This window comes from Pongo abelii, chromosome 2, assembly GCF_028885655.2.
Source record: "Pongo abelii isolate AG06213 chromosome 2, NHGRI_mPonAbe1-v2.0_pri, whole genome shotgun sequence".
NCBI classification, from domain to species: Eukaryota; Metazoa; Chordata; class Mammalia; order Primates; family Hominidae; genus Pongo; species Pongo abelii.
In genome coordinates this window covers 24,343,158-24,358,536 of record NC_085928.1, presented here as the reverse complement: position 1 = coordinate 24,358,536, position 15,379 = coordinate 24,343,158, and the positions used below count along the sequence as shown (strand labels likewise).

Below are 15,379 nucleotides of genomic sequence, written 5' to 3'. Positions count from 1 at the left end.
GTGTGATGGCACGTACCTGTAATCCCAGCTACTCGGGAGGCTGAGACAGGAGAATCGCATGAACCCAGGAGGCGGAGGTTGCAGTGAGCCGAGATCGCACCACTGCACTCCAGCCTGGGTGATAGAGCAAGACTCCATCTCAAAAAAAAGGAGATGGGTAATTTAGAACAGTCAATTCTTGTTTTACTAATTACTCCTGAGTTTGTGAATGTCCCATTATGTCACCTTTTTTTCATCTTCTTCCTTGTGCTTGCGTTTTTACATAGGGTCAGTAAATAATACAAAAAAGTCTTAGTTTGGTTGCTATAACAAATTGCCATAGGCTATGTGACTTAAACAGCAACATTTCTCATAGTCTGGAGTGTGGGAAGTCCGAGGTCAAGGTGCCTATAGATCCTGTGTCTGGTCAGGGCCTGCTTCCTTCTGGTTTGTAGTTGGACATCTTGTATCCTCACATGGTAGAGAGCAGAGATTATCTCTCTCTTTCTCTCTCTCTTTTTTTTTTTTTCGCTTCCCTTGAGACAAGAGTCTCGCTCTGTCACCCAGGCTGGAGTGCAGCAGTGTGACCATGGCTCAGTGCAGCCTCAACCTCCCAGGCTCAAGCAGTCCTCCACTTCAACCTCCTAAGTAGCTGGAACTATGGGTGCATGCCACCACGCCCAGCTAATTTTTTAATTTTTTGTAGGGACAGGGTCTCACTATGTTACCTATTCTGTTCTTGAACACCTGGACTCATGCAGTCCTCCTGCCTTAGCCTCCCAAAGTGCTGAGATTACAGGCATGAGCCACTGCATCCAGCTCAGAGATCATCTCTAGAGGGGCACTAATCCTATTCATGAGGGCTCCACCTTCATGACCTAATTATGTACGAAAGGCCCCACTTCCTAATACCATCACATTGAGGGTTGGAATTAAAATGTGAATTTTGGGGGGACACATTTAGTCCATGACACATGGCTCTCTTTTCTAAAAGTGGTATAGTTGGTGCAAAAGTAATTGCAGTTTTTGCCATTGCTTTTGATGGCAAAACAGCAATTACTTGCACCAACCTAATAGCTGAAGTGAAAACTACTGTCAAAGTAAGGTTTTTTGAATTATTTATTACATGCCTAGGTGTTGTGATCAGACCAAATCTGGGCATCATTGCTCTTTAGTTTTGTCCCCTATTTCTTAATCAAATAATACCTATTTCATAGGACTAGTGTTAAGAATTAAAGAGATGTTTGCTTTTTTTTAAACATAATGCCTGGAGTGTGATATGTACTTAACAAATAGTAGTTGATGTTATGTCTTTTTTTTTTTTTTTTTTTTTTTTTGAGACAGAGTCTTGCTCTGGCACCCAGGCTAGAGTACAGTGGCGTGATCTTGGCTGATTGCAACCTCAGCTTCCTGGGTTCAAGCAATTCTCCTGCCTTAGCGCCCCGAGTAGCTGGGATCACAGGCACATGCCGCCATGCCCAGCTAATTTTTGTATTTTTAGTAGAGACAGGTTTTGTCATGTTGGCCAAGCTGGTCTCCAACTCCTGACCTCATCCACCCGCCTCAGCCTCTCAAAGTGCTCAGATTACAGCTGTAAGCCACTGCGCCCAGCCTGATGTTATCTCTTTTTAATTTCAGAACATTTTACTGAGTTACTGCTGTATAAGACACTATGCCATATGGAAGGGAGGAAGTAGGAAAATGATATAATACGCGCTTTGAGGGCAGGGATACTTGAATCCGTACATCAGTTTTACCATTGACCATAGGCTTCTAGTGTATACATTGATACTGTGCAACTTGTACACTCAATACAGTATTTTGTTACTGTTTCGCCCAATATCGCACAATTTTATTTGTAAAAATTTGAAGGGAAAGGAATCTACTTCTTTTTTTTTTGAGTTGGAGTCTTGCTCTGTTGCCCAGGCTGGAATGCAGTGGCTCAATCTCAGCTCGCTGCAACCTCCGCATCCTGGGTTCAAGCAATTCTCTGCCTCAGCTTCCCTAGTAGCTGGGATTATAGGCGCCTGCCACCACACCCAGCTAATTTTTTTGTATTTTTAGTAGAGACAGGGTTTCACCATCTTGGCCAGGCAGGTCTTGAACTCCTGATCTCATGACCCACCGGCCTTGGCTTCCCAAAGTGCTGGGATGTGAGCCACCGTGCCTGGCTGGAAAGGAATCCATTTCTAAAAGTGACATAAAAATCATTTCTGGACAAGCTTGTTGATGAACCGTAAATATGTTTAGCTGACACAATTTAAATTCCATTCCCAGTTTAAGTGTCCACCCTAGCGTTTATCTTCACTATTTCTTTTTCAGGAATGCCTTAGTTTTGATATACAGTTGAAATAGAAGAGTGTGTGTGTGTCCTCAAATAATTTTATTCCAATAAGAGTAAGTTTTTCCTGATTGTTAGTCCAGTTTGCCATCTGTGACTTTGCTGTTCTCTGCTCTTTGATTCCTGCTTTTGTCTACACATTTCATTGTAGTCCACCTTAGTAATTCTTATGGACTACTTCACTGATGACCTTATGTATATTCTTAACCTTTTGGTTTATTTTTTTAAAAAGCGCTATGAAATATGTACAATATAAAAATATTTATTTTTGAAAGTCCTTTCTTGTTGTGTTGGTTGAGTGTGCCAATAAAGGCAACAAGGACTCAGATGTCTTTTGTCTTTCTTTTTGTCATCCTTAGCAAGGTGGGCTGCCTGCTTAGCTCCCTCAAGGTCCTAATATGGCTGCCACAGTTCCAGATGTCCCAGGCAGATGACCAAATCCCAAAGGAGAGTATTGTTTCTCATAGCCTGTATCTTTTTTTTTATTTTTATTTTTTGAGATGGAGTCTCACTCTATCGCCCAGGCTGGAGTGCAGTGGCGCAATCTCGGCTCACTGCAACCTCCGCCTTCCAGGTTGAAGTGATTCTCCTGCCTCAGCCTCCCAAGTAGCTGGGACTACAGGCGCCATGCCTGGCTAATTTTTGTATTTTTAGTAGAGATGGGATTTCGCCATGTTGGCCAGGCTGGTCTCAAACTCCTGACCTCAGGTGATCCACCCACCTTGGCCTCCCAAAGTGCTGGGATTACAGCCACCGCGCCCAGCTGCCTGTATCTTTTAAAAGAACAAAGAAATTATTTCCAGAGGGTCTCCAACAGATTTTGCCTTAATTCTTATGGTTAGAACATCATTTATTATGTGCTTATTTCCAAAGCAGTTGAGGGAACTGGAATTACAGTAATAGGCTTACCAAATTTTGAACAAAGTTGGCTTTTGGTTGGCAAGGAAAAATCGGGAAACTAAATATACGTAGTGAAATAAATCTGCCACATAAGCCATTCTAATAGGATTGCTAGGTAGGTGGATTGAAGGAGATGAATAGAGAGTGTCACAAAATGACTAGCACTATACTCTAAAAATATGATCAGGTAATGTTATTTGTTGGAAATTCCACCTGTTCTATAACTTTCTGACCAAATATAAAAATATTAAACAGATTTAAGATAGCTTTATCTAAAAATATTAGCAGTGTGTGAAAATAAGTAATTGGTTATAATCCATTAGATTCTTCTGAATCTTTTAAAAAAAAAATCTATGATTTCCAGAGATAGTCTTTAATCAATTAGATAGAATGTATTTTTTCATTACACTCTAATGTAACAAGTGTTACATCAAAATAATGCTTCATTGTCAATGAAGTGCCCCAGGATTTTGTAAGTGAGTAAATATTACCTTGGAATCTTAGTGTTTAACTTTTATATATCACCTCCTCTTTGCCCCCAACAGCCATATCATCCAAGACTTTGGTAGTAAAAAGAATAATTTCTGAAATAATGGAATTACCAATTGCATTAACCAGCAGCAATTTGGAGTGAACTTTATAGGAAAAAAATTTTTTCCTCTGGTGTTATTTGCCACTGCAGTGTTCTGCAGTGCCTGTTGGGAAGAGACTGATGACTCATTAACTCAGATCGGTTGCCTGTGCTGTCTTTCTGGATTTTTCCTCTTCTACCACAGGGTTTTTGTTTAAATCTTTCACAAATTGGGTGGGGAGGGGCACTCCTATAATTTGTAACCAAAGAATCTTAGTTGTAAGTTGCATTTACTTTTTATCCTTAAACACGGTTGAAGTCAAAACAGCTAAAGGCAACATTTTTATATAATCATTGATTTGATTTTTCTGTGAGTGCATCTGTGTGTACCACACTGCTTTCATGAAAGTATGTAATAAGTATTCCTGCTTTTATTTATTTGTTTATGTATTTTTGAGACTCTCACTCTGTCACCCAGGCTGGAGTGCAGTGGAGCAATCTCCGGTCACTGAAACCTCCACCTCCCGGGTTCAAGCATTTTTCCAACCCCAGCCTCCCAAGTAGCTGGGACTACAGTTTTGCGTCACCACACCCGGCTAATTTTTGTATTTTTTGGTAGAGACAGGGTTTCACCATGTTGGCGAGGCTGGTCTTGAACTGACCAAAAGTAACCTACCTGCCTCGGCCTCCCAAAGTGCTGAGATTACAGGCATGAACTATCGCGACTGGCCTCATGCTTTTATTTTTTAAATGTTAGAGAACAACAATAGCTGTATAGGCCAGGCACAGTGGCTTATGCCTGTAATTCTAGCACTTTGGGAGGCCAAGGCAGGTGGATCACCTGAGGTCAGCAGTTCCAGACTAGCCTGGTCAACTTGGTGAAATCCCATCTCTACTAAAAATGCAAAAAATTAGCCAGGCATGGTGGCTCGTGCCTATAGTCTCAGCTACTTGGGAGGCTGAAACACAAGAATCGCTTGAACCCAGAAGGTGGACATTGCAGTGAGCCGACATCGTGCCACCGCACTCCAGCCTGGGTAGCAGACTGAGACTCTGTCTCAAAAAAAAAAGAAAAAGAAAATCAATAGTTGTATATTGTCTTAAGAAGGAGTTATTCAATAGCCTGTAAAGCTATTTTATGTAGCATTAAATCATATCATAGTTTGGACCTTATAGAGATTTGGGATAAAATTAACTTTCAGGCCAGGCGTGATAGCTCACACCTGTTATCCCAGCACTTTGGGAGGCCGAGGTGGGCAGATCACAAGGTCAGGAGTTCAAGACCAGCCTGGCCAATAAGGTGAAACCCCGTCTCTACTAAAAATACAAAAAGATTAGCTGGGTGTGGGGGTGCATGCCTGTAATTCCAGCTACTTGGGAGGCTGAGGCAGGAGAATTGCTTGAACCTGGGAGGCGGAGGTTGCAGTGAACCGAGATCATGCCACTGCACTCCAGCCTGGGCAACAGAGGGAGACTCCATCTCAAAAAAAAAAAAAAAAAAAATTAACTTTCAGTATAATCTAACTTGCAGTATAATTTGCTTATTGAAAGTTGGTGTTCTAGGAGATTGTTTTAACATTTTTAAAAGCCTATTTTTCACTGAGAGGCATAAGCATTCAATGATGAAGCAGAAGATTTTAGTGGGGTATTTTTAACTATTCACAGATTATTAATAAAGAAGAGTTATAAACAAATTAGTATGTTGTATGACCATGCTTACCAAAATGATATATGTTTAGCCCTATTCAGTTATCACGTCACTATAGTATGTCTACCTGATAAGTAATTTTTATTTCACTGTGGGGAAAAAACACTTGCATATTTTTCTCTTTTTTTTTTTTTTTTTTTTTTTTTTTTTTGAGACGGAGTCTCGCTCTGTCGCCCAGGCTGGAGTGCAGTGGCGTGATCTCCGCTTGCTGCAAGCTCCGCCTCCCGGGTTCAGGCCATTCTCCTGCCTCAGCCTCCTGAATAGCTGGGACTACAGGTGCCTGCCACCACACCCGGCTAATTTTTTGTATTTTTAGTAGAGACGGGGTTTCATCGTGTTAGCCAGGATGGTCTCGATCTCCTGACCTCATGATCCGCCTGCCTCAGCTTCCCAAAGTGCTGGGATTACAGGTGTGAGCCACCGCGCCCTGCCTCTTTTTTTCTTTAGTTTTTTCAGTTTCTTATTTTTATGGATACATAAGTGTATATATTTATAAGGTACATATTTTTCTTATAAAATTTATTGTATGAGATGAAGTAGAGTATAAAACTTGTTTGGATTTCAGAGAATATACAAGAGCATGCCAAGAAATTTCCCTGCTTACGGTAGACTGCTATAGCATCCTGTTTCTGGTCACATTCTGGGATGGGGTAGATAGAGGAGTGGTTATTCACTTCAGTGTTTACCTGGATCAATACATTCGCAAGGAAGGGGGTGGAAGCAGAGTTGGGCAGAGGAAGAAGTTGAAATGCAGTGCAAATCCCACAGAGCCTCAGTTACCCAGTGGGAGAGATCTGGAGTGATTGTTGCTTGTGAGAGTATCCTGCATCAGGCTGAGATGGCTGGGCCTTTGTACCTCCATTGTGTCCATCCAGCAGGTGCACACTGCTCTGCAAGTGGTGTGAATGCAGGCAAGGCAGCACTCTGCATCTGAGGCTGACCTTGAAGGGTTGACAGCTGTTAGTTATTCAGTAATCACTATGGGAGTGCTTTTGGACTGGGGATGTTTGAACAGAGACATGAATGATATGAAGAAATGAATCCTGGAGAAAAGAACATTCTAGGGAGGAGCACAGGAAATATAAAAGATCTATCTTGCTGTAGCAGATTAAAATGTAAATATTTTAAAACATCAAAATGGGGCTGGGCACCGTGGCTCACACCTGTAATCCCAGCACTTTGGGAGGCCAAGGCAGGCAGATCACGAGGTCAGGAGATTGAGACCATCCTGGCTAACACAGTGAAATCCCGTCTCTACTAAAAATACAAAAACATTAGCTGGGCATGGTGGCGGGCACCTGTAGTCCCAGCTACTTGGGAGGCTGAGGCTGGAGAATGACGTGAATCTGGGAGGCGGAGCTTGCAGTGAGCCAAAATTGTGCCACTGCACTCCAGCCTGGGCGACAGAGCAAGACTCCATCTCGAAAAAAAAAAAAAAAACCAAATGGACAAAAATGCTTGGAAGTTTACACTTTAAACTCGTGTTTTCATAATTATTATGAAAGATGTGGTAAGAGCAGATTTCAGGATGTATTTACAACCACCTCTCTGTATAAACACAACGGAGTAGAGCAAATTAAATTACTCAGAATCAGAATCATCATCATTTTTTTCTCCACTTAATGTTGGCTTTTTTTTTTTTTTTTGAGATGGAGTCTCACTCTGTCACCCAGGCTAGAGTGCAGTGGTGTGATCTCGGCTCACTGCAGTCTCCACCTCCTGGGTTCAGGCAATTCTCCTGCCTCAGCCTCCTGAGTAGTTGGGATTACAGGCACGCGCCACCACGCCCGGCTAATTTTTTTGTATTTTTAGTAGAGGCGGGGTTTCATCATGTTTGGTCAGGCTGGTCTCAAACTCCTGACCTCGTGATCCACCCGCCTTGGCCCCCCAAAGTGCTGGGATTACAGGTGTGAGCCACCGTGCCTGGCCAATATTGACTTTTTAAAAAGGACAGTCATCTTGGTTTGCTAATACAAGAATATTCACCAAATTAATGCAAATTTATGGATCTGGTGACAATTATCTTTAGGTAAATTTGTAGAATTATCACTAGGACTCTAGGTTCTCTTATTAGTATGATGTCACTTCCTAAAGTCTGCTGTCTTTGGCATAAATTAAATAATATGTGCCTAAAAATTAAAGAGTTAAAAACTATAGAATCATTAAAATTCTCATGTTGGCTAGGATTTTCCAGCTGACTGCTAAACCCACAAGACTGCTGAATCATGAACAAACCCATTTGGTTTCCGCTAATCATTGCTCATACATTTGGAGGCATGCACTGTTTAGTCTTAAAGGGAAAGTATGTAAATGCTTGTTTTAAAAAATCAGAACAGACATCATTATTCCCTCATAAACTTTAGAATACCTTCCTGAACCACAGGTTTCAACCATTTGTAGGGAAGCTTTACTAGATACTCTGATGCCTCTTTGTTCATCCCTCCAAGTCTCAGCTTAACCTCCTGTTAAGTGACTTTCATCCTGCCCAACTCTAGGTTAGATGCCATTGCTTTATGCTCTTCTAAATCTCCAGCCTATAGTACTCCTAAGAGAGCACATATGTCACCTTATAAGAACTACCTGTTTATCTTTTCATCCCACTATGCCAGAAGATCCTTGGGGGAACGATTGTGTCTTACTTCATTATATTTTCCATCTATAATACAGGAGCTGGCACATCATCAATGCTTAAAAAATGCAGTTGGTCTTAGAAAATGAAGTTATGATAAAATGCACCTGATAACTAGGAAAAAAAAAAACTAGCTAAGCGACTTGATTTGGTTCAAGATAAGAACTATACTCCATCCCAGAATGTGAACAAGAAACAGGATGCTATAGCAGTCTACCGTAAACAGGGAAATTTCTTGGTATGCTCTTGTATATTCTCTGAAATCCAAAAAAACTAGCTAAGAGACTAGATTTGGTTCAAGATAAGAACAACTAGATTTGGTAGCAAGATAAGAATCACTGGATACTTTAGAAAAAAGGCGATCTTAGCTTATATTAATAGAATAAAATTAGTAGTCATCAGTATTACTTTTCTGTTAGGCATACTGTTAGATGCCTCACAAAAACCCCATTAGATTTTACAGATGAAACTGAGGCTCAAAAGGATGAAACAATTTGATTTGCTTAAGGACACAACTTATAAATTCAAAGTCTTCAAACCATGGCATTTGTCTCTCAATAAAAAGAAGCATTTGCTGGGCGCGGTGGCTCACGCCTGTAATCCCAGCACTTTGGGATTACAGGTGGGCAGATCACTTTAGGTCAGGAGTTCGAGACCAGTCTGGCCAACATGGTGAAACCCTATCTCTACTAAAAATACAAAAATTAGGTAGGCATAGTGGCACACACTATAGTCCCAGCTACTCAGGAGGCTGAGGCACAAGAATCGCTTGAACCTCAGAGGTGGTGGTTGCAGTGAGCCGAGATTGCACCACTGCACTCCAGCCTGGGTGACAGAGTGAGACCCTGTCTCAAAAAAAAAAAAAAGAAAAAAGCATTCAGAATAGATGAAGTAGTACTCTTCAGTACTCACTCATACTAGAACGTTGTTTTATTTGTACTATTTAAAAGAAATATTGACCTTGTGAAATACTTCTAGAAAAGGGTAGTTTCAGGAGTGAGGGATCTGAAAAGATTGTACTTTCAGGGACAGTGGAAGGCACTAAAGAGAATGTGCTTGGAGAGGAAACATACTTTGTGTGGCTATAGTAATTGGAAAAAATAGGGCCAAAGGATAGAAGTTAAGGGAAGTAGATTTAGATTGGATGTGAGATAGTATTTCTAAAAACAGAATGGCTTTTTCCAAATTCAGGACCTATATTCAAATAGTGTTACGATGACATTTTTGTAAGCATATTACATTTCACAAGGAACTTTTTTTTTTTTTTGAGATGGAGTTTTGTTTTTGTTGTCCAGGCTGGAATGCAGTGGTGCAGTCTTGGCTCACTGCAACCTCCACTTCCCGGGTTTAAGCAATTCTCCTGCCTCAGCCTCCTGAGTAGCTGGAATTACAGGCGCCCACCACCACACCCAGCTAATTTTTGTATTTTTAGTAGAGACAGGGTTTTGCCATGTTGGCTAGGCCAGTCTCGAACTTCTGACCTCAAGTGATTTGCCCACCTCGGCCCCGCAAAGTGCTGGAATTACAGGCATGAGCCACTGCACCCAGACACAAGGAACATTTAAGCAAATTTGTAATGCAATCACAAGTCTGGGGTAGGTGGTAGCATTATTACTGTTTTTCAGATGCAGATATTAAGAGATTTTGATTTGTCCAAGATGTTCTGCAGCATGTTATTGGTAGGACCAGGATGTGATCCCAAGTCTGCTGACCCAAGATCTCATGCTGTTTCCACTTTAAGAGGCAGATGACCATGTATCATGAATGCTATAGAGGAAATACCCATATGTGGGGAGGAACTTAGACGGTGTATGATTGTCAGTTTCTTCTCTGATTTTGAAAATCTTTGATTTTCTGAAGATTGAAATTTCACCTCATTCACTTGTTCACTACTTCTTTGAAGACTTTTCCCAACCTATTGTCCAATTAAATATGTTTGTCTTTAAATCTTCTTTCTGTTTTCCCCCATATTATCTCATAGTTTCTAGAAAGTCTTGTTCTGTCTCTTTAGATTCCAATGTTTTACAGTCCCATGCCTGCTCTTAATGACTTCTTCTACTGTATCTTCAGGAAGCCAAAAATCCTAATAAATTTCTGCCAGACGCAGTGGCTCATGTCTGTAATCCCAGCACTTTGGGAGGCGGAGGCAGGCAGATCACTTGAGCCCAGGAGTTTGAGGCCGATCTGGGCAACATGGTGAAACCCTGTCTCTACAATAAATGTAAAAATTAGCTGGGTGTGGTGGCGTGTGCTTGTCACGCCAGCTACTGGGTGGGGTGGGGATGGGGGCGGCTGAGGTGATCACTTGAGCCCAGGAGGTCAAGGCTGCAGTGAGCTGTGATCGCGCCACTGCACTCCAGCCTGCGTGACAGTGAGAACTTGTCTCAAAAAAACAAAAACAAAAACTTACTTTACAGCTTACCTGTTCACTATATTTCATCCACATTGGTGTACACTTCTGCAAGTTGGAATCAGTTTCTCCTCTGCTCCCAAGGTGGTGTTTGCACCTCAACTGAGCATTTAAGTCATTTTGTTTTACTATACAGCTATTTAAAGCTTCAAAAGCTCTGTAAACATATAATAAATGGAATTCCATTGACATTCAAGCCTTACCTATTTCCAGAGCTTCTTCAACTTATCCTGCCTCCCCTACTTTAATTCTGTTAAAGTAATTGAACACCATTCTTCTCATAATAGTTCTCCCTCAATCTTCAGTGATTTCCTTGTGTTTATAGGATAAAGTCCACTTGTTATTTTGGCAATCAGTTCAAGATCCACAAATTAGTCTTTACCCTTACATCCTTATTTCTCACTGCTGCTTTAATATAGTCTTTATACCAGTCAGGCTGGTCTGTTCACTATTCCTGAATGTTTTTCTCCATTCTTTTGTTATTGGCACCCCCTCTACCCTCTGCAGTGTCTTTGCTACCTTTCTTTTTCTACTGTGTGCAAATTCTACCTGACCTTCAAGGTATTTTCTCTAAACATTCTAATCTTTGAACTTTTAGTAAACAAGGGTGTATTATTTGGTACTTTATCACTTATTGATCTATGACTCTTTCTTTGTGGTTAATTTTGGACATTATTTAGCTTTTCATGTGTACCTGTATTTCATCTCCCTCATTAAACTGGTAATAGTTATTAAGGTAGATCAGCAGTCACAAATAAAGTTTCTCCTTTGGAATCTGTTACCAGTTTTCAGTGTGAACTTGGATAGTTCCTGTTTTTTAAATTGTATATCTATAAACTAAGAGGTTGAAATGAATTTCTTAAACTATTCTGTGTGTTCCATTAAAAGAAAAAAGGAAAAACACTCCTAGTTAAAATTTAAAGATAGGTAATAAATAAATACTTTTAAAGAGTAAAATATATCATTTGTTACATTGTGAAAAGTGCTATGGTATAAAATAAAGTAGGGAGGGAGGAAGGATGTTGCAGTTTTAAATAAATGCACAGAGAAGCCTCATGGAGAAGGTGATGTTTGAGTAAAGCTCTGAAGGAGTGCTGAACATGGTGGCTCACACCTGTAATCCCAACACTTCAGGAGGCCAAGGCCAGAGAATCTCTTGAGCCCAGGAGTTTAAGACCAGCCTAGGCAGCATACTGAGATCCTGTCTTCACAGAAAATAAAATAAAATTAGCCAGGTGTGGTAGCACACACCTGTGGTCCCAGGTACTAGGGAGGGTGAGGTGGGAGGATCTCTTGAGCCCAGGTAGTTGAGTTGGCCGTGACCCATGATCACACCATTACACTCCCGCCTAATCGATGGAGCCAGACCGTGTTAGAAAAAAAGACCTGAAGGAGGTGTAGGAGCAGATACCTTGGAGAATAACATTCTAAGCAGAGGGAACAATGTGTACAAAGGCCCTGAGGTAGAATGTGCTTGTGTTTTTGAGAGCTGACAAAGAGTTCAGTATGTATCTGCAGCATGATTAAGTGAAAGAGTAGCTGGATAAGTCAGAGAGGTCATTGAGGATGGGCTTGTTGTAGGGGTGGATAAGTCGTTGAAAAGACTTCACGTTTTTTGTTATAGTTATCGATATTTCCTGTGAAATACCTCACATAGAGATATAATTCAGTTGTGATAAAACCATCCAGCATCCAGGAACAGGGTAGTTTTAACTACATTTTCGGAATTTTGGCTGGGTTCAGTGGCTGGCTCACGTCTGTAGTCCCAGCACTTTGGGAGGCTGAGGTGGGTGGATCACTTGAGGTCAGGAGTTTGAGACCAGCCTGGCCAACAAGGCAAAACCCTGTCTCTACTGAAAATACAAAGGTTAGCCAGGTATGGTCACGTGCACCTGTAATTCTAGCTACCCTGGAGGGTGAGGCACAGGAATTGCTTGAACTCGGGAGGCAGAGGTTGCAGTGAGCAGAGATCCCTCCACTGCACTCCAGCCTGGGTGGTGGAGTTAGACTCTGTCTCAAAAAAAAAAAAAAAAACTAGCTGGGCATGGTGGTATACACCTGTAGTCATAGCTACTTGGGAGGCTGAGGCAGGAGGATTGCTAGAGTCCAGGAGTCTGAGGCTGCAGTGAGCTATGACTGTACCACCACACTCCAGCCTGGGTGACAGAAAGCCTCTTAAAATTTTTTTTTAAATTAAGAAAAAGGGCATTTTTATATTCTACTTTGAAGAAGTATAATAACTCAAGAATATACCAAAGATGAGAGTGGTCTCATCTTAGTGGACTACCTATATTTTGGTTCTTTTGCTTTAGGGTTTATAATTATAACTTATTTATTTATTTATTTATTTACCATAGGTAAACTAACATTATGGATTTTTCCAAGCTACCCAAAATACTCGATGAAGATAAAGAAAGCACATTTGGTTATGTGCATGGGGTCTCAGGACCTGGTAAGTAATACATCATAATCTCAAAATAAGGATATCTAACTTTGATTAATGTCTTTTCAAAATATTTTACATAGAAATATACAACTTTCTGTTTACCTGCATAAATTCTGTTTGTCCTTAGGCCATCTCATAGTGATTATAAGACCAAAGTAGAATCTCTATCATAAGGGCTCATCTAGCATTGATTATCTAAATTTTATGATTATTGAGGTGCTACTTTGTGATACCCTGTTTATAATTATGTAAATGTTCAACCAGTGTTCAGTTTTATATGTCTTAATTTTTTGTTAAATTTGAGGTAAAAAACACTATGAAGTTTATAGCTTTTAATATGTAATACCTTGCATATAGCAGGCATTCAGTAAATGTTAATTTGCTTTGAACTTTAATAATTCAAATGCTCAGAGCATTTCTCAGCAATATTAGCTTTCGCGCTTTGCATTTATGAAACTTTTTGAATGGTTATTTTAAGTGTCACATTATTAACTACCTGTGGGAAAGAAGTCTTAGGACCCAAACTTTATGTCCATTCTGCCAAAACATGGAGTGCTGCTTTTTAAATAATAAATCTTACGCCAGTATTTGTTTTGTTATTGAATACTGCCGCTACAAAATGTGATTCACAGTCACAGTTTCTCTAAGTAAAACCTGCTCAGTGATGTATTATCCTTAAAACCTCGTGCTATATAGTCTTTTTCTTGTTCTAGTTACGGTAGTGATGATGACAGTTTTTTGATGTTTATGCAAATGAAGACTGTCAGTCACTGTGCCTCTTTTTTCTCCCCCAAGAACTTGGTGTTTGAGCTTGATTTCATTGGCAAGTCATTGAAAGGTTATCAGTATCTTTTGCCATGCAGAGAAATAATTGTCCTCTCAGTGATCATAAGGGTCTTCAGGACGGACAGGCTAAACCCAAGAACCTTTAGAGAAAAGGCAAAAGAACATCAAAGAGTTTAGGAAAAAATATTCTGTGAAACTGTGTAGTAAACTGCTCCTGGAAACAATTTTTATTTTATTTTTTAAATTTTTTTAAATTTTACTTTAAGTTCTGGGATACATGTGCAGAAAGTGTAGGTTTGTTACATAGGTATACATGTGCCATGGTGGCTTGCTGCACCTATCAACCTGTTCTCTAGGTTTTAAGCCCCACATGCGTTAGGTATTTGTCCTAATGCTCTCCCTCCCCTTGCCTCCTGCAATTTTTAATTCTTAAGTACTTAATAAGGTAATGGAACAATGGCATCCTTTTTTGGCTTATGAAATACGATTTTTAAATTTCATTATCTCTGGTATTTCAGTGCATCTTAATTCTTAAGTAGTCAGCATAGAGGTAAATATTTATAGAATGAATAAGTCTTCATTGTTTTTACACAGGTTAACTCATAAAGCTTTAACATTTTCCACTGAAGTATTACCTATTACATAGTTCTAATCAGTTGTATCAGAAGGCTAAATATTAAAAATTGGTTTATTCTTACACGTGTCTAAAAATATGGCAACCTTCCCTCCCTGCTAGAAAAATAATTTTTGCTTACTAGACCACATGGTCCAAAATAGTAAGTTCAGTAAATGGAATTCCATTGACAATTTCTTACCCAGTGGTGGTGACTGATTATAAATATCCTTATGGCCTATGAAAAAAATTTTGTAGATGTGTGTGTGAGTTTTTCTAGTAGAGCTATTACTAGTTTTTGAAAAGGTCCATGTCCCGGAAGAGTTTTAAGAACCACTGCTGTAAGTTATTAGAAAATAAAGATGTTGCTTTAGGTCTGTCTCTCAAAGGAAATGGTAACAGCACAGCAAAGTGATAATTGTGTGGCATTCCACCATACTACTAGCCAAACCATTTATTCCAATTTCTACTTTTAAAAGTTTTTTTATTGTTCCAAAGCCTTCACTCCATGTATCATAGCAACTCTCAGAACATACCTGAATCCTACCAGGTAAGTTTGCCATGCAGAACTTGAAATGTTTGAAAAGTTTTCATGTATATTATGTAAATAAATAATCTTTGGCTTACCTCTTTATATTATACACTAAAAATATATCTATGTGAAACTACCAGTATGTTCCATAGTAGGTTTTTATCCTTCTTATGGATATATGAGAGAGGCACAATACTGGGTTTATTGGGTGTTTTAATTATTTGTGACTATTCACAGAGCACTAGAGTCTTAAGTCATCAAAATAGTCTTTTGTTCTCTTCAGTGGTTACAGCCTGTGACATGGCGGGTGCAGCCATGTATGAGCTGGTGAGAGTGGGCCACAGCGAGTTGGTTGGAGAGATTATTCGATTGGAGGGTGACATGGCTACTATTCAGGTGTATGAAGAAACTTGTATCCTTTTTGGCTCAATTTCCTGCCACTTTCTGTATTTCAAAATTTAAGG

General features: G+C 40.0%; 1 protein-coding gene across 2 annotated transcripts in view; it reads left to right on the top strand.

The window, feature by feature from the left end:
• ATP6V1A (ATPase H+ transporting V1 subunit A) overlaps positions 1-15,379 on the top strand; it is a 67,072-nt gene that overhangs the window by 19,020 nt on the left and 32,673 nt on the right. For both annotated transcript variants that reach the window (XM_054550325.2, NM_001132553.1), the window contains 2 exon segments: positions 12,896-12,990; positions 15,199-15,327. In XM_054550325.2, the coding sequence (XP_054406300.1) occupies positions 12,909-12,990; positions 15,199-15,327 (211 nt within the window). In that variant the 5' untranslated portion in view covers positions 12,896-12,908.